We start from the raw sequence: 24,000 nt of genomic DNA, 5'->3' as shown, positions 1-24,000 counted from the left end.
TCTTCTCGAAAAAAAGCAAGTTTTCTTACTAGCATGCTTGTTATCTTCTCTCATTCAAATCCGCGATTTTGCAATTCTTGTTCTTGTTTGGTCTCACCATTTTTGCTCGTTCGTTGTTCACTTCTTTTCTTCCACAAAAAGTTCATTTTTTACTGCTACTATTTATTTAATGGGATTAAGTTGTAAGTGGAGTTAAGGGGAGTTCAGGACGTGGTCAGGGAGAGCAATTCTAAGAGCTCCCTTGAGTATAGGACATCGCATCCACAATCGTAAACAGTCTGGAACGTCTTGAATATCTTCTGAAACCACCTGAATCGTTTAAGAAATGCTTTAACCCTTTGGAGGCGGAGGGGTCATATATGACCCCGGCGATGAAACCGAGCATAACAAACGTGTTCGACACCAGCGAGGTTGCGTCGAGAGCAGCGAAAAAAATCGGCTCCAAAAGGTTATATCGCCGCTGAAATCTCCCTGAAGCTTACCTAAGAGCTGTGATCCAAAATGTATTTTCAGAAACTGTAGGCTCCCTTAGCCCTCAACGGCTTCGTGCCGCGAGCCGAAATATGCAGGGATAAAGACGGAGGCCTCTTGACGGACGGACGTGAGGTGATCGAAAGGTGGAAGCAGCACTTCGATCAGCACCTGAACGGCGTGGAGAACGTAGGCACGGGAGCCCACGGCAACGGAAGGAACGACGACGCCAGTGCAGCGGAGGACGGAAATGAACCAACTCCCACGCTGAGGGAAGTTAAGGATGCCATTCACCAGCTAAAAACCAACAAAGCAGCTGGTAAGGATGGTATCGCAGCTGAGCTCATCAAGATGGGCCCAGAAAAGTTGGCCACCTGTCTGCATCGGCTGATAGTCAGGATCTGGGAAACCGAACAGCTACCGGAGGAGTGGAAGGAAGGGGTAATCTGCCCCATTTACAAGAAAGGCGACCATTTGGAATGTGAGAACTTCAGGGCGATCACTATTTTGAATGCTGCCTACAAAGTGCTATCCCAGATCATCTTCTGTCGTCTGTCACCTAAAACAAATGAGTTCGTGGGAAGTTATCAAGCCGGCTTCATTGATGGCCGGTCGACAACGGACCAGATCTTTACCGTACGGCAAATCCTCCAGAAATGCCGTGAATACCAGGTCCCAACGCACCACCTGTTCATCGACTTCAAAGCGGCATACGATAGTATCGACCGCGCAGAGCTATGGAGAATCATGGACGAAAACGGCTTTCCTGGGAAGCTGACTAGACTGATTAAAGCAACGATGAACGGTGTGCAAAACTGCGTAAGGGTTTCGGGTGAACTATCCAGTTCATTCGTATCTCGCCGGGGACTGCGACAAGGTGACGGACTCTCATGTCTACTCTTCAACATCGCGCTGGAAGGTGTGATGCGACGAGCCGGGCTCAACAGCCGGGGAACGATTTTCACAAAATCCGGTCAATTTGTGTGCTTTGCGGACGACATGGACATTATCGCTAGAACATTTGGAACGGTGGCAGAACTGTACACTAGCGTGGTTCAAAAAATCGTTTTTGCTCCACACCGCTTATTCGATTCCTAGCCAGATTATATGCCTTCTCACAAAATTTGAGCTCATTTGGTTGAAAATTGAGACTGCACAAGCCCGTCAAAGTTTGTATGGGAATTACTATGGGAAAACGATGTTTTTCGTTCAATCAACCGTAGCATTTCCACAAGTGCCCTATTGGGTTAGTCGACTCTTGGTAATCGTAGGCTACTCTATCAGCTACAACTTTGCCGAAGACCGCATTCAAATCGGACGCCTCATTAATTATTTATCGATTTGTATCCAACTGGGCAAACTTTAGCTATGATCCTCCAGCTTCCCAGCAGGCAACATTGCTGCATATAGCGCCAAAGATAGCACACTGAAATCATGGCTACTATGTTCCTTTGCAGAATGCAGTGATGCCCACCGAATAGTTTAACCATCATCAATAAAGATTTCGATTCTGGATAAAAATCGGTAACTAATTAATGAGGCGTCCGATTTGAATGCGGTCTTCGGCAATAGTGCCTTTCTCGTCAAATACGTACTCTACATTTTTTTTCCGGCCATAAGCCGAAGTGTTCCTGAATCCTGAGAAGACTTTAGAACGGAATAAATCTTATTTTCTTCTTTTGTCACAGTGCTCGTTGACTCGTCAACGGGGGGTGGAGTTGATAAATAATAAATGTATTTAATGAAAAAAATCTTAAAAAATTAAGCAAAACCGCTTAACTCATCGGCTTTGATAAAAGAAACTTCTAGAAGACTCTAATTTCACTTTAAAATTTAAAAATTTATTGATTTATATATGTGTGCCCTTCTTCAAAATGTTGAATTCCGACCAAAATTTCCAAGGGGGACCCCTCTGGACTTAAGAGAAAATCGAAATTTGTGTCAGCCTTATTCAGAAAAGCAAAAATTTTATCAAAGCCATAATTGAGTTTGGAAACTTATTGATGACTCATATTCCGATGCTATGTTAAAGGTATAGGCCGAGCTGAAAAATATGAAATCTCTCAGTTGACTGCTTGACCACCTTCACTAGCACTGGATGCCGATCATTGTCAAGACATTTCGGTAAACTTTTTTCTGCGCACTTTAGCCTATATTTTAGTATCATTAGTTATAAGATTCATATAAAATTTGACAAAAAAAGTGCAAGCAAGCGAAATTTCCCATATTAAAGCCCATTCAAATTTCAATTGTGCCACAGAGCGCTTGGGCTTAACCAGTTGCATCAAAATTGTTCGCAGTAATTTTAGACGAAAAAGGGGATTGCTGCTATATCATTTAAATTTTTCCATACAACGTTAATCCTTAGGAATCTAAAATGGTGTAATTTGACAAGATCTCTTAAATTTTTATCAAGATTTTGTTCTTTTACACATATTAATCGCTTGCATCGATTTTGTTCACCTGCGTAATTTCAGTAATGGATCCAATCCTGATTCTGCAACACTGCCGGTGATCTTAAGTGTGGTCAGAGACTATTTTCTTGCTGCTCGTTTATTTGGGTAACGAACATTTTTGATGATTTGATGTTTTGCATGAATGGGTTTGGTTTAGTTTTTTAATTGGTCACTTCCGACGGGACACCTGGAACCGGTTCCGGACAACTACCGGTTCAGATATAGTCTGAAACTATTTTCCGTTTAGATACGGTATGAAACTATTTTCCTGCTTACCGTTCATCTGATTATCGAAAAAGCCGCTCTTGGATGTGTAATATGCCTGGGTTTGGTTCACCTTTTTAATTGGCCACTTCCGGCAGGACATTTATTTATTTATTTATTTATGTTAATAATCCATCCGACAAAAGTCTACATGAATAAGTTAGTTGGTAAAAAAAAGAAACAATACAATTCTTCATTACACCAACGAACCTAACCTCAAAATGACTGACAAATCTCAGGTCATTTTGACAAATGTAACATGAGCATGAAAAGGACGGCAACAAGATCGATAAAGTAGAATATGTTATCCGTCTTTTTCGTGCATGTGTGTGGTCTGTCAAAATGACTTGTGAATTGTCAAACATTTTCATGGCTAGCTTTGTTGGTGTAATGAAGAATAGGGGGATTCACTTAACAGCGTAAACTGATTAAACTGATGAAACGTCACGATCACCAAGGCACTCTTTGATTATTTCATTCGCCTATGGCGCATGGTAACCATAGGCAGTACACACTCAAAACAGATTTGCGGGCTCGGCAAAAACGCGCACAGCCGTCTGCTCAGTAAAACTAACAGCTGATATCCCAGCAAAAAGTGACATTTGTTAGCTGACTCTCAGCAAAACGATTGCCGAAGCTCAGCAATGAACTGTCAAAATTTCTGAGATCTCAGCAAAATTGTTGTTTGCTGATTACTCGGCTGTGCAAATCTCGGCAAAAGAATGGAAAAATGCTGATATCCCGGCAATCTGAATTAAGTGTGTACGAAGAATTCCGTAACCACCTTTGAGGAACTCGGAAGTCCAATTGCGCAAGTATTTCCGGGCAATCTACTTCACCATTCAGGAGCTTTGCACCAAAAGTTGCCTGTTGTATCGTCCTCCTACGCTCTAGAGAATCTAAATCCAATAGTAGGCATCTGTCCAAATATGGTGGCAAGTTTATCGGATCTCGCCAGGGAAGATTTCGCAAAGCCATTCTCAGAAATCGCTTTTGTACTCGTTCAAATCGAAGAATCCACGTGACTTCATACGGACACCAGATAACAGATGCATTCTCAAGTATTGGCCGTACAAGCGAGCAGTAAAGCGACTTTAAGCAATGCGGGTGAGTAAAATCCTTTGCAATTTTTGAAATAAATCCAAGTTGTCGATTCGCTTTAGAAATTATCTCTTGATAGTGTAGACGGAAGTCCAGCTTTGGATCAAGGATGACGCCCAGATCTTTGACCCTGTCAACTCTCTGCAGCGAGACGCCATCAATGTTGTAGTCAAATATGATTGGGTTCTTGATACGATGAAACGTCATTACCACACATTTTGAAATACTGATGGTTAGCTTGTTCCGGCAACACCACTCGACGAACAGGTCCAATAAACGTTGCAATTGATGGCAATCCTCCAGAGTTGATACAACAATATAAAGCTTCAGGTCATCTGCATACACAAGTTTACATTTTGCTCCCAATAAGGCAGCAACATCATTGAAAAACAGATTGAAGAGCAAGGGACCCAAATTGCTCCCCTGAGGCACACCTGCTGTACTGGAAAACGGCTCCGAAACACAGGAATCAAGTTGAACGCGTAGAGTTCTATCAGACAGGTATGACTGCAACCAGGCTTTAACTGTCGACGATGTTCCTGTAGTGACCTTGATGTTGCCTTGATGTTCTTTTAGGTCGGTTTCCCACACAAAACCACAAATAACTGACTTTTTCATTTCATTTGTATTCTTCATTACACCAACAAAGCTAGCCATGAAAATGTTTGACAATTCACAGGTCATTTTGACAGACCACACTAATGCACGAAAAAGACAGATAATATATTCTACTTTATCGAACTTGTTGCCGTCCTTTTCATGCACATGTTACATCTGTCAAAATGACCTGAGAATTGTCAGTCATTTTGAGGTTAGGTTCGCTGGTGTAATGAAGAATAAGAGAGAATCATCAATTTCTCTTCAGGACACGTTTATTCTTCCTAAAACAAACCAACAAACTGACATTTTCATTTTGAATCTAACTGAATGCCTACTACGATTGAACTTTTCCTACGCCGGCGTTCTTTACAATTCACATCTCTACATATTTATCAAATCTTATATTTATTATCCCTCATGATCCCTACAGTTCCCAGACGAGAGAGCTTGCACAAGAGAATTTTGTGATCAATTTTGTCAAAAGCTGCTTTGAGGTCAGTATATATGACATCAACCTGTACGTTTTGCTCCATTCTTCATTACACCAACGAACCTAACCTCAAAATGACTGACAAATCTCAGGTCATTTTGACAGATGTATTATGAGCATGAAAAGAACGGCAACAAGATCGATAAAGTAGAATATGTTATCCGTCTTTTTCGTGCATGTGCGTGGTCTGTCAAAATGACCTGTGAATTGTCAAACATTTTCATGGCTAGCTTTGTTGGTGTAATGAAGAATTGCAGTTATGCAAGTTTGTGTAAAGTCCAACAAATTAGAAACTACCGATCTGCCAGGCATAAAACCGTGTTGATCTGAGGAGATGTAACTTCTAGAGCAGGCTAATACAGCTTAACTTATGATTATCTCAAAAAGCTTAGAAGCTGCAGAAAGACTTGTTATTCCTCGATAGTTATGAACATCTCGACGATCACCGGATTTGAATACGGGAAACATGTACGACTCCTTCCACAATGTTGGAAATTTACCCTGGTTGAAAGACCGAGTGAATATCACCGCAAGAGGTTTAGCCAAAGTAGCAGCGCAGTGCCGAAGTATCGCGGCAGGAATACAATCCGGACCAGGTGTGAAGGAGTTTTTCAGCTTCCTCGATGCAGCAATTATCATCTCTTCGGATACCACAAACGTAGTCAGATTTATGGAGTCCTGCGTTACATCACTTGCTGCAGACTGCGCTTCCTGGTCGCTAGTTCGACTCCGTTCGAAGACTGATGCGAAGTGTTCTGCAAATAACTCACATGCTTCCGCAGTACTGGTTGCCTCTCTATCACCAAGTCCGGAACCGGTTCCGGAATACAATTAGTTCAGATATGGTCTGAAACTATTTTCTTGTTTACCGTTCATCTGGTTAACGAAAAAGCTGCTCTTTGATGTGTCGCATGCCTGGGTTTGGTACACTTTTTAATTGACCACTTCCAGCGGGACATCTGGAACTGGTTCCGGACAACTACCGGTTCAGATATAGTCTGAAACTATTTTCCTGCTTACGGTTAATCTGATTATCGAAGAAGCCGCTCTTTGATATGTCGCATGCCTAGGTTTGGTACACTTTTTTAATTGGTCACTTCCGGCAGGACATCCGGAACCGGTTCCGGAACACTACCGGTTCAAACATGGTCTGAAACTATTTTCCTGCTAACCGTTCATCTGGTTATCGAAAAAGCCGTTCTTTGGTGTGTCGCATGCCTGGGTTTGGTTCACTATTTTAATTGGCCACTTCCGGCAGGACATCCTGAACCGGTTCTGGAACACTACCGGTTCAAACGAGGTTTAAAACTATTTTCCTGCATACCGTTTATCTGGTTATCGAAAATGCCGCTCTTTGATGTGATGCATGCTTGGGTTTGGTTCACTTTTTTAATTGGCCACTTCCGACAGGACATCCGGAACCGATTCCGGAACACTACCGGTTCAAACATGGTCTGAAACTATTTTCCTACTTACCATTCAACTGATTATCGAAAAAGCCGCTATTTGACGTGTCGCATGAATGGGTTATGTTCACTTTCTTATTTGGCCACTTCCGGCGGGACACCCGGAACCGGTTCCGGAACACTACCGGTTCAGATATAGTCAGAGACTATTTTCCTACTTTCCGTTCATCAGATAATCGAAAATGCCGTGGTTTGACGGGTCGCATGCCATGGGTTTGTTGCATTTTCATATCTGGCCTCTTCCTGGGGTACCGGTCCGGAACACCTAAATGGCCATAACTCTGGAACGGCTGGACCGATCTGAACCATTTTCAATAGGAAACAATGGGACAATGTACCCCGTCGAATAAACCATAGGTCGTTGAAATCGGTTCATATTTACTATCTAAAAATGAGGTGACATTTTTGTACACATACACACACACACATACATACACACACATACATACACACACACATACATACACACAGACATCATCTCAACTCGTCGAGCTGAGTCGATTGGTATATAATACTTGACCCCTCCGGGGGCTCTATCAAATTTTCGTTTTTGGAGTGAACATATAGCCTTTCGGTACACCTTGGTGTACGAGAAAGGCAAAAAATGAGAAATTTGATTATGTATTCGTTTTTTTCTTTGTTTGTAGAGCAAAAGGTCGATGGATACAGGTAAAAGATCAAAAAATGCTTATAAGGAAACAGCTTTATTGTATGTAATTGAAAAATTTATGAAAAAACATTCAATTGCTGTTGAGGGGCTGCAGTTTTGCTTGTTTTTCATTGCGTAGAATGCCGGAAGCGTATCCGGCTACCCTCAAAACTGAAAAGTACTCTTATTTTTTTCAACTTTGAACCGATTTAAGTGAACTTCGACTCGTTTTAATAAGAAATCTTTTTTTTACTGATTGGTTATGCGAATAGAAAGATTGGGTTACGCGGTATTCCCAAAAGTCCAAATTTTCTGCCAGAAAATTTCTGGAACATGTTTTTTATACTATTGAGGGGCCCAGATGCAAAGAGGTGTAAGTGACCATTAGACCTGTTCGCTTTTTTTGACCTACCCGTGTCACATCAAATTATCAATCTACATGCAAAAACAAGTCTTCAGTCCAAAAATTAGCCAAATTGATAAAGGTTTAGAGGTGTATCAAATCGATTTTGTGTTTTTTCGAGCATTTTCACGAAAATGTACTCCAATATCCAAAAAAATGCACCGAAAAGGTACCAAAAATACCGTTAAAATATAGTTGGAACAATACTCTACAACTTTGCCGAAGACACTACAGTGTTTAAATTGCTTATTTTAAAGTTATTCAACAATTTTCGTTAAAAAATCGCGAAAAAATACAATATTTTTACGGATTTTCATGTAAAAGTCATGTATAAATTTACATTGTTTTAAGCAGAGTTGATGTACACGTGCTGTAGTCCCATGTACGAGAGCCTCATTGCAAGCAAGCTCCCAGGAGCACAGTACATTTTGAGACTGAAAGTTGTGTGCCTCATTTTTCTCAAGATGTGTCTCATGAGCTTCGTCTCATGCGCCGATTAAATTAGAAAATTTTACGGTAAAAACTTCCTAAACGAATGAGAATTGAAACCTTAACCTTTGCATTGAGAGTCCCTAGTCGTATCGCATAGACCAACCAGACACTTGTGTTCTGTATGGAAAAAAAGTTGTTGAGGTTCTTCGTTACCAAGCAGTTGTTTTTCACCTTAGATACCAACAGCTCACGCAGCGCATGAGACGAGCTCCCCGGGAGCTAGGTGTCTAGCTCGCACCCACCAGATTTTCGTGAGCCTCTTAGCAGCGCAGCACACTGCGATTTTGAAGTGCTGGGAGACAATTTGGTGGGAGGCTCGCTGTCACATTTATGTACAGTACACATGAGCAATGGGAAACTCTGGTTTTAAGTGACTAATTCAATAAGCTATTGCTCCTATGTGTTACGAACATTTCGTTCGTACATCATTTTAGTGTAGGAATTCGTTTTCATTGACTAATTATCAAAAGTATGTCACGTTGATACTAAAAATCGCATAGAGTTGCCAGCACAAAATTAAACAAAGTTACCCATGATTAAAACGTCATTACATTTCTTTGTCGCATCTGCATCAGTTTCAATTTGGTGTAGATGGTTGAGCATGAGACTGCCGATTCGAAGATTCAAGGTTCGAGCCCTGGAATAGGATTTTTTGCGTCTCGATCCAGCTATTCTTTATTACACCAACGAACCTAACCTCAAAATGACTGACAATTCTCAGGTCATTTTGACAGATGTATCATGAGCATGAAAAGGACAGCAACAAGATCGATAAAGTAGAATATATGATCCGTCTTTTTCATGCATGTGTGTGGTCTGTCAAAATGACCTGAGAATTGTCAAACATTTTCATGGCTACACGAAAAGAAATTTAATAATTTTCTTTATAAGGATTGATTGATATTTTTTATTAGATACGCCATAATTGTTTTTATAACATAAACTTTTATTTATTTTTTATATGAACCTAATAAGAGCTATAACATTTTCTTATACCATGTATAAGTTTTGTGTTATGGCTGCAAAGTATTAGTTTAAACTAATACTTTAAATAAGGTCATGCTTTGAAAATTCGTTCCACTACAAACAAACGACCAAGCAAACGACGCCGTCATTTGTTCAACGGACGGAGGAAGCCATTGTGGACGTGGGTTTGTTCGGCGTCAGAAAAAGTGTTCTTCCCCGCATAAAGTGTAGAAAAGCGCTTCAAGATCATGCATGGTTCGTATTCCCTAAATTATATTGATTTGTCTGCTGCAGCTAACAAAAAAATATTTTCCACAGAGTATCCTTGGAAATAGCCTCACAACCTTCCTGGAACAAGGTCTCAAGAAATCATCCGGATCTTGCTCCGGATGCCCGGATACTATTCCAGTGCTCTATCCTGAGCTTTTATCCAAGTTCCCCGATATCGGAATCTCGATCGGAACAAGTGCCAATCTACCTAACAGCCCGAGACCAAGGTCAAGACGCAGCAGCGGATGGAGGAGCCATCGCCGCCGTCGTCGTCGTTGTCGCCTCCCGGGAGGAAGTCCACTTTCCCGAACGTGAACGGACGCTGGTGGTAGAACCCCACTAACAAGTGTTGACCAGTGAGGAGCGGTTTTTCTATATTCAAGGCAGACAGAACCGAGTGTTTTTTTTTTTCAATGTAATAATAAAGAAATTGTGCATAAGCCACAACGTTAACTTTATTTCTATCAAATAAAAATGAGAAAAAAAATTAAAATATTAGGGCTACCTATAATCAAAATACATGATAATAAGCTTCATTAGGTTTGACGCATACATACTATAACACTTCTAATAATGGTTATTACAAATTGTGGATGACATTCATGAGGTAAAACTTATACATTTTATTAATTGTGCGTTATGCTTCATATAACACTCTCAGATGAGTTTAATAAGGAAAACGAAATGGCAAAAATGTATAACATTTTCTTATACATTCAATATGGATTTTTTTCTTCGTGTAGCTTTGTTGGTGTAATGAAGAATAAGTTAATGAGACTACGTGCTGCATCTCATTGCAATTCTTCATTACACCAGCGAACCTAACCTCAAAATGACTGACAATTCTCAGGTCATTTTGACAGATGTAACATGTGCATGAAAAGGACGGCAACAAGTTCGATAAAGTAGAATATATTATCTGTCTTTTTCGTGCATTAGTGTGGTCTGTCAAAATGACCTGTGAATTGTCAAACATTTTCATGGCTAGCTTTGTTGGTGTAATGAAGAAACGAACCTAACCTCAAACTGACTGACAATTCTCAGGTCATTTTGACAGATGTAACATGAGCATGAAAAGGACAGCAACAAGATCTATAAAGTAGAATATATGATCCGTCTTTTTCGTGCATGTGTGTGGTCTGTCAAAATGACCTGAGAATTGTCAAACATTTTCATGGCTTGCTTTTTTGGTGTAATGAAGAATAGCCTTGTTTCGAAACCGTAGAGTGCATAGTTAGAATGAAGTTTCCCTTTATCGTGTAGTTGTGTTGCTTGTGGCTAGATAGATGGAAGTAATCTCCACAGTTGTATGATAAATTTTGCATCCAGAAGCAGTTCCATCATCGTATTGAATTGTTTTAGCTAAATTAATCGGTATCAAACAGATATCCAATATTTCGTCCAGCTGATCTCGTCGACACGATTTCTTGTCAACAAGTAAACTAAATATCTAGCTAGTCCTGGAATGGGCTGAAATGGCAGGTCCCGATCATCATTATTTGGGAGATTGCGTGTTAGTCATGGGCCATGGCTCATGGCAGATTCATCATCCTAACTGCTACAAAGAAAGAACAAAAAGTTTATTATGTATTTGAGCTTGAACCTGGGACCTTCTGATCCGCAGGCTCGAGCCTTATCATCTGCACCATTTCTGATACTTAAATCCAAAGACATTAGAATACGATGGCATGACGTCTTAATCATGGGTTACTTTGTTTTAATTCGTGCTGGCAACTCTACGCGATTTTTAGTATCAACGTGACATACTTTTGATAATTAGTAATTGAAAACGAATTCCTACACAAAAACAATGTATGGACGAAATGTTCGTTACACAAAGGAGAAATATCTAATTAATTTATTCACTTAAAACAATGTAAAATTACATGACTTTTATATGTAAAATCGTAAAAATATCGTGTTTTTTCGTGATTTCTCAACTAAAATTATTGAATAGCTTCGAAATAAGCAATTTAAACACCGTAGTGTCTTCGGCAAAGTTGTAGAGTATTGTACTAACCATATCCTAACGGTATTTTTGGCACCCTTTCGGAGCAATTTTCTGGATTTATGAGTAAATTTCTGTGAAAATGGTTAAAAAAAACACAAAATCGATTTGATACACCTTTAAATCTTTATCAATTTGGCTCAATTTTGGACTGAAGACTTGTTTTTGCATGTGCATTGATAATTTGATGTGTCACGGAGAATCGGAGAAAAAAAGTTTCAAAGTGAACAGGTCTAGTGACCATTTTGTCGAGTTTGAGCTGAGCATATCAAAAAATCTTCAGATTTCAAGCTTTCAGGAACATTTTAAAGATTATTTTTATGATGATTAGAAAAAATACAGTAATCAGAGAAAATTGGGTTGATATTGAAACTTCATGACACATTCTACGGACCCCGTATCATTAATACCAATTTTTCAAAGTTGAGTTATGGCATTTTTGACATTTTTATCACATTCTACATTACTTTTGTCATCCAAAAATGTATTCGACATGATATTAGTGTGACAATAAATATAAATTGAACGACGATTAATATTAACATTAAAATCGTGATTTTAAGTCTTTTAGGCACACTTTTCATCCAAACTGTCGTATTTTAAACACCTACACACTGATTTTTCAAAAGTCTTCCATCATTTGTAGATAAATGTATGAATATTTTTTTTGCATAAAAATATTTTTAATCGGAAGACTTTACAACTCTGAAATATGGCTGATCATAGTATGGGTTTTTATTGGTCTTGTATTATTTATTTATTTATTCGTCGTCAATCATATGTAGACCATTTGTTACAACTATGTTTTCTTAACCTAACATTATTTTTTAGTAACGAATTACATTCAATTGTCTCTTAAGCTTAGCTTTCGACATACCGAAGTCAATGGACTCACATTGTTCATTATATAACCTCATCATTTGATTTATAGGTCCAAACATGGCATAATTAGTTCGATAGTGATTAGTAGAAAAAATGCTGCGATTTCGTAATTGACGAGTAGGTGCATAAAAATTCAATTTTGATAAAATTTCCTGTGAATCAACTCGGTTGGATACGACGTCATTTATAAATGAAATCATGGCGAATTTTCGACGTTCTTTTAATGTTTGGATATCCAACAGCTTGCACCGTGCTTCATAAGGTGGCAGAGGCTGCCCACATCTCCAACCTAGTTTGCGAAGAGCGAATAATAAAAACTGTTTTTGAACAGATTCTATTCGGCTGACGTGATTATCTGAAAATGGCGACCATACTATACAACAATATTCTAGTATTGAACGAACATAGGAAATATATAATGTTTTTATTGTGTATGGGTCGTGGAAATTGTAACTAAAACGTTTTATGAACCCAAGCATCTTATTGGCCTTGTTAATGATTGTATTATAATGATCTATAAATGTCACTTTAGAATCTACTAGTACACCAAGGTCTCTTATTCTTTCACATTTTTGTACTGGTTGACCTCCCAACAAAACTTGTGTTTGGCGTGTTTAACTTCCTGCTAATGGAAATGGAGTTACATTTTTTTACATTAAGTTTCAATAGGCTTTTCTGACACCATGTGTAAAATACATTTATTTCATTTTGGAATAACCTAAAATCTTCATTGTTTCTTATTTCGAAGTACAGTTTCATGTCGTCAGCATATATGAGAATATTAGTCTTACTAAGTATAAAAGAAACATCATTGACATACAAGATAAACAAAAGTGGGCCTAAATGAGATCCTTGAGGAACTCCTGAAGTTACATGTATTGGACTTGATTTAGCACTTTTGAATTTAACTATTTGTTGGCGATTCGTGAGGTATGATTCAACCCATTTAAGAAGACCTGGTTCGAGCCCTATTTTTTCCAATTTAAAAAGTAGCATGGGTATATCGATACGGTCAAAAGCTTTACTGAAATCTGTATAGATAGCCTCTACGTAGTTCCCATTATCCATGGCATTCAATGAGTAGTTAATGAATTCCACCAGATTTGTACTGGTAGAACGCCCTTTGAAGAAGCCATGTTGATTATGAGTTATCCTGTTTTTGATTTGCTGAAATAAATTTCCATTAATTATTGCTTCGAACAATTTGGGAATGCATGAAATAATAGCGATACCTCGGTAGTTACGCACGTCAGATTTCTTGCCGCTTTTGAATATGGGTATTAAGAAAGACTTTTTCCATGTTGATGGAAAATTACCTGTTTTAAGTGAAGTGTTGAAAAGCCAAAATAATGGCGCCGTCAATTCCATTGACAAAGACTTCAAAAATAAAGGTGGGATCCCGTCAGGTCCAGGTCCTTTAGAGGCATCTAAATTGTTGAGAGCGTCTGTAACTTCATGTACTTTAACTTGATCAACGCGAATGTCTCTTGAATATTCTGGAATGAATGAAAAGTATTCACGCTCTCGATCTTCTTCCGAAAAAGTGGTATAAACTTCTTGGAAAAAAGTTGCATAAAGTTTGCAGATTTTTTCTGCGTTGTCACCTGTTTTTTCGTCAAGTTGCATTTCCGAAGGAAAGTTGTCTGATTTTAGTTTGCTGTTCACGAGATGATAAAAATTTTTTGGGCATGACTTTATTTCGAGCTCCGTTTTTGTATTGTATTCTTCGAACGCAAAATTAATGGCCAGATTTAATTGATCGCAAATATTTAAATAGTTTGATAAATTTTCATTGTTGCTATTTTTCTTATAAATTTTGTGAGCTTTCTGCTTACGATTTTTTAATTTTTTTATTTCTTTATTGAACCATACAGGATGTTTTGAGTTGCCATGACGTCTTTTCTTTTTTAATGGTACTTCAGTCTGTATTATCTCAAACATTTTCTCGTAGAATATGTCAACTGCAACATCGATATTGTCTTCATTTCTCAATAGTGTTTGCCAATCAATATCACTAAGTTTTTTCCTCAAACTTTCATAGTTAGCAGAACGATAGTCAAAAACTTCTTCAAATTCACAATCATCAGGTCTGTTGTTGGCATATACGAATATAGAAAACTCAAGAGCTGTGTGAAAAACTTCATTTTTCCATATTGGGGTCAGTGATTCTGCCACACAAAAATCTTCATCAATATTTGTCATTAATAAATCTAAAAAACAATCTTGCTGATTTCTCACATGATTAATATGATTAAGCCCAAGGCTTGCTGATTTATCACAAATGAACTGAAGCGTTTCGTTTTCACCAACAATTGGGAGCAAAATGCTCTCATTGTCAATATCTGCAATAAAGTCAATGTCACGCTGATTAAAATCGCCATAAATATGTACTTTTACTTCCGGGGGTAAGCCACTGATAATATTTTCTGCAGTATTGAAAAACTTTTCATATGTTGATGTCCTGGCATTATCCGGAGGAAAATAAACGGAAACAAAAATATGCGTTTCGCCAGCAATGTAGACTTTAGCCCACACATGCTCAAACTCTTTGTATTTTGTGGTTGGGATGATTTCAGCATTTAAATTTGCAGAGACTGCAATTAAAACACCACCACCTGATTTTTTCTCTGAAATGCGATAATCACGGTCATCTCTAAAAACATTGTAAATGCTTCCAAAGATTTCCTCATTTCTGACTGATTCATCCCAACTAGTTTCCGTGCCAAAAATGATTGAAAAAGAGCAACTCAAAATTTGTTTGTGAATTTTATTAATCTTTGTTGCACTCTTCATACGATTAAAGTTTTGGCAGTAGACCAAAACCTCAGTTCTGGAGTTTGATTTTGGGTGATAAACATTTGAGGAATATGAGAGATTTAAACTATCGTTCTGTTCCCCATGAAACTCAAAGTTTGTATTAATATTATTGTCACTGCTGTCTATGTGCATTCCGCCGTCGTCATAGTTTAAATTATTAAAGATACATTTACTACATGTAGAATTAATAGCGTTACCTTCATCTAAGGAATGCGTCAATTTCGGCAAAAACACTGACAGCAACATGATCCATCCATGCGTGACGTCGATGCTGTAGCCGGACTCGTGGGCACTGAACGACCATTGGTGGTGAGTGGATTCAGCACTTCTCCTCTATGGAACTGAATGGACGGACGATACGAAGCTGATGATAGGCCCGAAAATAACTCTTTACCAGCAGCAAGTAGCTCCCCATCTGGAGAAAGACTGTTGCGACCGGCATTAGCGCCCCACGTGACTCGTTTGCATTGCTGGTTGTTGAAGCCTCGACTGCTGGACGACTGCATCTCCGGTCGACAAAAAGTGTTCCTGTTGGAACTATTGTTGCGGTTGTTGTTGATATTAATCGAGTTTTTGCGTTGTAACGTCACGAAAAATCAACATTTTCAAATTTTGTTCAAATACGCAAAACGTTACAAATATGAAATTTTGTATGCTCTTTGTGCTCAAAAAGATCTTTCAAATGAGACTAAAAGAAAGAAAATCGGTTCAAGGAAGCCTGAGTTTCACCTGGTTGAAGTTTGCGTTGTAACGTCACGAAAAAAAGTTCTATGGAAAAGACCAAATCTTTCTGGCTTGGACGGCTTCTGAATTGGACAAACGCAGTGGAGTTTAAACTCTGGTTTAAATATACCAAAACACTTACACTCACACCAATACATCTACATGATCTACTCAAATACACTTCAACGATCTGAATCTTGCCGCATCACTCGCCTATGGTCCACTGCACGAATATATGCTGGCCTGCTTACTCTCACAGAAAATTTGACGTTTGAGAGGTGCCGACACCGCTCAAACGTCAAATTTCGTGTGAGAGTAAGCAGGCCAGAGTAAATTCGTGCAGTAATCCATAGTGAATCTCAAATCAACCCATTCCAAATATCCAACTCCTTGACACCTATGGGGGCGTCGGTAAGTCGCTGACCCTTCTTTAAGTAGGTGTCATCATATCATTACATCCTTTCCTATCCTCGTAACGGAGAAGATTGGCGTGGCCGGCAATAGAAGTTTTCATGTCTTTTTTACTTCATCCTCTGATTGGATAGCTGTTCCTTCCCAAATAGCATTCCATAAGCAATTAGAATAGGAGTATTTAAGTTTTAACATGACAACTTTCAGTATGCAATCTAGAATTACTCCGTTACTACGCAACGCAACGCAATTCCTGTGAGAATTCCAATGAAAATTCTTCTTGAAGTTTCACCGGGGTTTTCTCTAGGAGTTCGACCAGATATACCTTTAGGAGTTCTAAAACAAATCTTTTGTGTTTGCACTGCCTTTTCCTCTGCCGGTAAATATTGTGAATTTCCTTTGTAGTTTCTCGAATTTTGCTGCAGGAGTTCCATTGTAAATTCCCGCAGGTGTTCCATTGGGAGTTTCGCCAAATATGTCTCTAGAATTTCCACAAGCGGAAAGTCTTCTAGTAGTTCCACAGGAAATTCCTCCAGGAGAAGTTACACTGAGAATTTCTGTATGAGTTTCAGTGGGAATTGTCTCAGGAATTTATCTGGACATTCCTGTGGGAGTTTCAATGGGAATTTTTCTAGAAGTTCTATCGAGAATTTCTCTACAGTTTTTCCGGAAATTTTTGAAGAGTTGCCACTAGGAAATTTCTTTGAAAGTTTAACAGTAAATTCCCGCAGAAGCTTTCACAATTTATCTAGGAGATCCTTGAGGAGATATACCGCAAATTTTCAAAAAGGTATATCAAAAATTCTTCTAGTAATCACACAGGGTTTTGTTTATCCTGGGAGTTCCACTGGGATTTTTGTAGGAGTTGAACTGTAAATTGCTGCACAAGTTTCACTCTAATTTGTCTAAGCTTTAAATTGTAAACTTTTTTAGAAGTTTAACCGAAAATTCTTCAGGAACCACCTCCAGAATGTTTTCTATGAGTTGCTCTGGGAATATTTCTACAGCTATTAGTTGCACAAATACCTTGTGATTTCCTCCAAGAGATCCCACGGAAATTCCTTTAAGACTTACACCTATAATTTCTGTAGGGAGTTACACCGGAAATTAACAGCAAAAATACCTGGAAGAGTTTCACCGAAGCATCCTCAAGAAGCTCCACTAGAAAATTTAACCTACGACAAGTTCCACCAACTCAATCGATTTATTAATTTCATTTTTAGCTTATTAGGTATATTTCATCAGTTAATTTTCAACAGTTTAAGAATTGTATTTTGTTTCTTTTTCAGTTCCACCGGACATTCTGGATCACCAAACCAGCCAGGACATGACCGTCCCAGAGGGCTCCAACGTAACTCTCTCCTGCGTCGCCACCGGCGTCCCAGAGCCAACAATCGTCTGGAAGCGTATCGGCAACGAAGGAACGCTTAGCATTGTTGAACAGGCAGGAAGTAAGTTAACCCATTCCGGTATTCCTCATCGTCCCCTTGTGGGCTCTTTTTACAGGGGCAGCCAGTCGCCCTCAGTTCCTTCTTAATTAGTCTATGACGCGGAATTTATTAGCGATAAAGTCTTATTTTTCTGGTTCTTTTGTCACCACCTCAGCCGGCTCCCCCGACGGGTCCGTTTTGAATATCTTAAACATTCAACGCCACCAGGCCGGAGAGTATCATTGCGTGGCGTCGAACGGCGTCCGGCCGAGCATGAGCAAGCGAATCATGGTGACGGTCGATTGTAAGTAGAGTGTGTGGAAGGTCTTGAATTGATGCCTAATTATGTGTATCGTTTGTTTTGTGTTTTTTTCCTGTTACCTTACAGTCGTTCCGATAGTGAAGGTACCCAGCCGGCAGTTTACCGCAGATTTGGGTCAAAGCGTGAATCTGGAATGCTACATCGAAGCCCACCCGGATCCAATTGCCTACTGGTCGAAAGCCAAAGAAGATGTCATTCGCTATCCAGGTTCGGTGGAACAAAGATGGTACATATAGCAGTTCTAAATGCCATATTTGATTTTTTTTTTCAGGTATAATAGAAGAGAAGCAGTTCTCCGACAACAGTTTCAGCGTGCGGATGCAAATCACAATCCAACTGAGGAAACAAAGTGACTTCGGATACTACAAATGCGTTGCCAAAAATGCACAAGGACAAGTTGAAGAATTAGTCAAAATTCAAAAGAGAATCAGTAGGTTACCCACGGTGTTAGAAATCCCTTCATCGAGTAATAAATTCTCTTTATTTGTACAAACAGGCAAAATCACAATCCAAGACGAACCACCGACGATGATTTTGGACGAGAAACACCCAAACAGCATCGCGGCGGGAACCGCAGTCAGTCGACAGAACAAGTTCCGAGAGCTGGTTCTGCGAGTGGAGAATTCTTCGGCTTCCATGGTACGACCGCAGTTCGGACTTTTTCTGCTGATGCTTCTGGCAATGATCGGCTCATGATTGTTAGAATTCGAACGTGGCCTCTGCAACGCCACCAGTGTAATATACTACTAATATTTAATGAGAATTAATATTTGCTGAAGCAGTGCACATAGTTATCTCGTGACATATACGATCGGAATTGTTAAATACTTCACTCAATGAACCAGCCATAACATATTTAATTGCTTAAAAGAATTTGCGTTAAGTTGTAAATAAAATAGGGAAATAACATTACAAGCATGTTGTAAAAAGACGTAAAGCACAATACACAGCCATTTCTTCAAAAATATTTTTGGAGATGCGGGGCATCGATCCCCGTACCTCTCACATGCTAAGCGAGCGCTCTACCATCTGAGCTACATCCCCACGTTAATACTGAGTTGTAAAATTTCTTCTTAAATTCAGATACTCAATGCAAAACTTGATTTCAGCTCCAAAGATCACTACTTCCGATAAATATTTAATGAAATTGTTTGCAATGATAAACAATGTCATAAATGTTTTTGAACATTATCAAATGTTATTAAACATGTGCCTGTATCAAAATATTGAAATTGTTTCTAAAGCAGTACATTAATAGCAATCGGTAAGTAATTGATTTCAAGACTTCGAACTATTTGATTAAGCAAGGAGCTTTCATTGGTCTCTTAAGGACAAACGTCTTGAAATCCCGCTTCAACAGTGCATCAAAACTTCAGACGCACAAATCTGAAGAAGCAAACTTCAAACAACAATACATTTTATTATTCTGTTCTTGCTCACTTGTAATAAGCTTAAAATAAGAAGCTCAGGTGCGCTGGTTTTGTTTACAAAGAGATTTGTGCTTTCAAAATCGTGAGTAGGTGCCAGAGTCGGCCATTGTGGCGGCCATATTGGGATTCCAACAAGTCTGTCCTTAAAATTTTCAGATATTGAAAACTTCGCGAACCTTAATTCTCAAAAAAGAATTGGTTGGGCTCGTCCGGGATTTGAACCCGGGACCTCTCGCACCCTAAGCGAAAATCATACCCCTAGACCAACGAGCCCGTTGTGTTTACAGGGGAAAATTTCAGAATAACACTGAACAATCGCGTTTCATCTGATTTGAATTGCTTTTATTGAACATGTAGAAAAATCGTATTTATTGATAATGAGGAATACGATATGAAATGTGCTTACGTAACAAAAACCCCCTTTCAGGTTATTTAACTTCTACTACCCTAAAACGTTTTCAGCGGCCACCTACCGGTGAGTGATGGCAACTGGAGCGATACGATTGTTATACACTGGCATAACAAAACTTGAACAAGCTTGCATGCAAGTTTCTGTGTTGTGGTATAAATGCAGCTCATCTGTATACCAGTTTTAGTACTTTCATTCACGGTTATGAATGTTAACTCATCATCGTTTCTTTCAGAGATTGCACACTTAGAAAATTTAACCGAACTCGGTTCAATTTCAACCGAGTTTTTATCTGCTGAACGCTCGGTTCTCCGCTCGGTTCACAAATTCACAACCGAGTATTCGGTAAACCTTGTTTAACGCCGAGATGTCAATCTTACCGAAAAAACTCGGGTTGCAAAATCAGATATAACCGAACATCGGTTGAATATATTATTACCGAAAGCTGTCAAAACAAACGATATTCGGTTTATTCAGGCATCACATGCTTTCATTCGGAATAATTTCAGTTAAGATAGAAAAAGAAGCAAACACAAGATAGTTATGTAGGAAAATAGTGATTTATTACTTCAGTGCCTAGCTGCCGTTCTAAGCATATCTGTCCCATGTTGATTTTCATCATTTTTCACTTTTTTCCTCCTATCGGCATAATTGTATATGTATTTTCATGTAAACTTGTAAAAGTCCTTAGTTTGTTCTGAAATTTTGAAAATAAATACCAAGCCATATTGTCCCATTGTTGCATTTCCAAGCATATCTGTCCCCTAGAAGAAATACAGTCAAAGACTGCGAAAAGTATGCGTGGAAATTTCAAATTTGCGTTGTGTTTCACAGCATAACTGTCCCGCTGGGTTTATTCAAAATTGAAATGTTTTTTTTTGCGTTAAAAAAGGCAACTTCACTGATTCCACTTGAGATATAATCCATTTTAATAGAAATACAGCTGCATGTGCCGTTGTGGTACTGTAGTTATTGGTCAATTAGAAAAATACGTTATTAACTTTAATCACAGTTTTCTCAGTTGCACATTTTTTAACATGGTACAGATATGCTTAGAACGGCAGCTGGAATGTAGGCTATTTTTGAGTTATGTCTTTCACATTATCGCTTACGACGCAGTTTGCAGCATAGTTATTGGAATAACTCCATGGTCGTTTTCGTAATGAGAAAATTACACACATGTGCCTCCCATGGTGCCTCCTCGTTTGAATGTCCTGAAGAACAGCTACAAACTTCTCGTAGATTACTGGAGATCACGCTGAAATCACAAATAAATAACAAATAAAGCTTTTGATAGCAATGAAAAGCATTACTTACCACTCAATGATTGAAGTTTCCAATCCGGTACCAAAGACTTGTTTCGAAACACAAATGGCCGATCCATGTCTGAACAACCGAGTTTTCGGTTAAAATATCCGGCGTGGAAATTACCCGTTTGATGTAATGATAAGAGTTTGTTTGGTTTGACTTACCGAGTTTTCTCGGTTTTTGCCCACCGAACTCGTACACATTGCGGCTTCACCGAAGATCTCGGTTCATCTGACATTAATCGATGGAAATTAACCGAAAATCAGTTATTTTTCAAAACATTGGAACAAAAATCATATTTTGAAGCGAGCTTTTCGGTATCTTAATAGAAACCGATGCTAGTCGGTAGAAAAATTAACCGAGTTCGGTATTAAATTCTAAGTGTGTGATTATTCTTTCGTTTTACATCACATACCTATCTAGTTCAGCTTCACAGGAGATTTTTTTTTCATATAGATAATGATTCTTCATCGGGGCCTTACCGACATGATACTCTTCTTTCGCTAATTTTGCCAACAACTCAAACAAAACATATAAAATCATTGTCGTTCTTCGGTAACCGTTCTGTATCGCTCTGAAAAAAAAACTTACCTACACAGTTTTCTGTAACAGAATTCCATATAAGAAATCGATGGTAACCTAGATGGTAACAGTAACGCTCATATGGAAAACCATTATCGACAAAATTTTTTCGCAGCTGTCTCAGTAATGTTCAAAAATGAGTAATTAGTACTTAGTAGACACAGTGAGTACTGTGAAAGCATGCTAATGATAAGTGGAAATTTTTTAGCGTGTTGTTTATTATGTGAAAAAGAGGTATAAAAAAGGAGAGGGGATCGTAGCAAGTCGTGTGCGCGCTGGCTGCTTTCAAATTTTCTGTCACGTGTTTTCTCGTTTCCGAGTGATTTTCAAATCGGCTGGGGTGAAATGGCTTGGTGATACTCCATCCGGTAAGTTTTTTGTAAAGGCATTTAGAAAAATATAGGCACATTCTGTCGCGTTTTTCGTCGTATCCGCAGATTTTTCAAATCGGTTTTGTTTATTTTTTAGTTTTGGTCGAGGATGTCAAGGGAGCAGATACTTGTCCAGCAAGGAATAACATATGCCTACAATGTGGTGGCACAGGTCGTTTCGTGAAACGATTTAGGAAGAGAGCAAACAATGATGGAAGAGCACACGGGAGAGCAGCAGAATCCCATAACGTTGAACTTTTCGTCATTGAAATCATCGTCATCATCAAACATTTGAAAGCAGTTTTTTCGTTCAAAACAAAAGTTCTTGCTATGAAAATATATTCACTGTACTCCACTTGAGGAATATAATGCAGTGAATATATTTTCATGATCCTTGTTTTGATTTACAGCGAGAAAACTGCTTTTTATTTTCCGAAAAATGATGACGAATGCTTGAGCCATAAACGAGCTCGAGCTGTATCGGATGATTTTGATGCTGATGGAGACGATGACTACATTTGCTATGCTATGAGACAAAATACTTTCTTGTTCCAAGTGGGAACTATTGCAATTTCAACAATTATCGACTCCGGTGCAGCGGCTAACACCATCAGCCAATCGGTTTGGGAGCAGCTGAAGCCGATCGAAATTACATATGTTATACTTCAAACCCACCAATGCAAATAACTAACAGTTTCATGGCGCAGGTAGAAGACAGAGGAAGGAAAGTTGCTGCCAAATTCTACGTTACGAAAGACGGTGGGTCATCATCGATCGGAAAAATCTCTACAACTGCTGAAGGGGAGATTCGATTTTGAAATGTTTTGTTTATCCGTTCGACTAAAATTTCCCAAGTTCAAAGGAGTAACTGTAGGGATCCCTATCGACAATAGTGTACAGCCGGTACAGCAGGCTTATCGACGTATTCCGTATGCGTCAGAGGAGATTTTGTTTGGACAAGCATCGAAGCCAAACAGGTAGTACTCCGTGAAACTTACCCGCTATCATTCTCTCGTTTGTCGGGTGAAGATCACTGCGTCCAGGTTTTAGAACTATTGTGATATACCCTTTTGCTGTGAGGTACGCAAGTTATCTCAGTAACATATTTGTCACTGAGATACCTTGGTGTCGACTGAACTCAAGACCATCTATTATTGATGAATAGAGATCCTGAGTTACAGTATGTGACTCCCCATTCTGGCGAGACTAGCTTTATGAAGCCAACCACGTCCTTGGGAGATAAGATCCATATGTCAGCAGGCCCTAAAAAGGGCTTGCTGATAACTTTGAAACTACGTTGAGTGAGTGCACTGCAATAGCAGAGGATGTGTTCTGATGCTTCCCTCTCCTCGTCACAGAAGCGGTAATTTGAGGTTTGGATTGTTCCGATCTATTGTAGATGGTATCTGCAGGGGCAGTGTCCAGTTATTAGACCGGTGTAGATGTTGAGATCCCTTTTGTTGAGACCTAATAGTTGTTGGGTTTTCTTGGGGTTTATCGTTACGAGCCTTTTGGATTGGCTCGTATGGGGAAAGTGCTTTCCAGTTTGATGTGATTTGACTGACCATATATTTGTTCAGTTCCATTTTTACAGAGCTATCTGAGACCCCGCAGAAGGGCTCAGGGCCAATGAACCTTTCATTAGATCCATTCCTGGCTAGCTCATCAGCAATCTCGTT

The 24,000-nt window shown here is 39.0% G+C and overlaps 1 protein-coding gene and 1 non-coding gene across 2 annotated transcripts in view; one reads left to right on the top strand and one right to left on the bottom strand.

Annotated features, from left to right (window-relative positions):
* LOC109621402 (lachesin-like) overlaps positions 1–19,194 on the top strand; it is a 114,800-nt gene extending 95,606 nt beyond the window's left edge. Inside the window, exons 4-8 of the mRNA XM_020075434.3 lie at positions 17,759–17,920; positions 18,075–18,203; positions 18,288–18,428; positions 18,493–18,651; positions 18,718–19,194. Of these exons, the coding sequence (XP_019930993.2) occupies positions 17,759–17,920; positions 18,075–18,203; positions 18,288–18,428; positions 18,493–18,651; positions 18,718–18,917 (791 nt within the window). The 3' untranslated portion in view covers positions 18,918–19,194. The remainder of the gene's footprint in view (positions 1–17,758; positions 17,921–18,074; positions 18,204–18,287; positions 18,429–18,492; positions 18,652–18,717) is intronic.
* A 658-nt stretch (positions 19,195–19,852) lies between these two features.
* Trnap-agg (transfer RNA proline (anticodon AGG)) lies at positions 19,853–19,924 on the bottom strand. The gene has a single exon. It is a non-coding gene; the product is annotated as a tRNA-Pro (tRNA).
* Positions 19,925–24,000: the final 4,076 nt, after the last annotated feature.

Source organism: Aedes albopictus, chromosome 2 (genome assembly GCF_035046485.1).
Source record: "Aedes albopictus strain Foshan chromosome 2, AalbF5, whole genome shotgun sequence".
NCBI classification, from domain to species: domain Eukaryota; kingdom Metazoa; phylum Arthropoda; class Insecta; order Diptera; family Culicidae; genus Aedes; species Aedes albopictus.
Note: the sequence above shows the minus strand (reverse complement) of the source record. Positions and strands in the feature narration are given on the sequence as shown.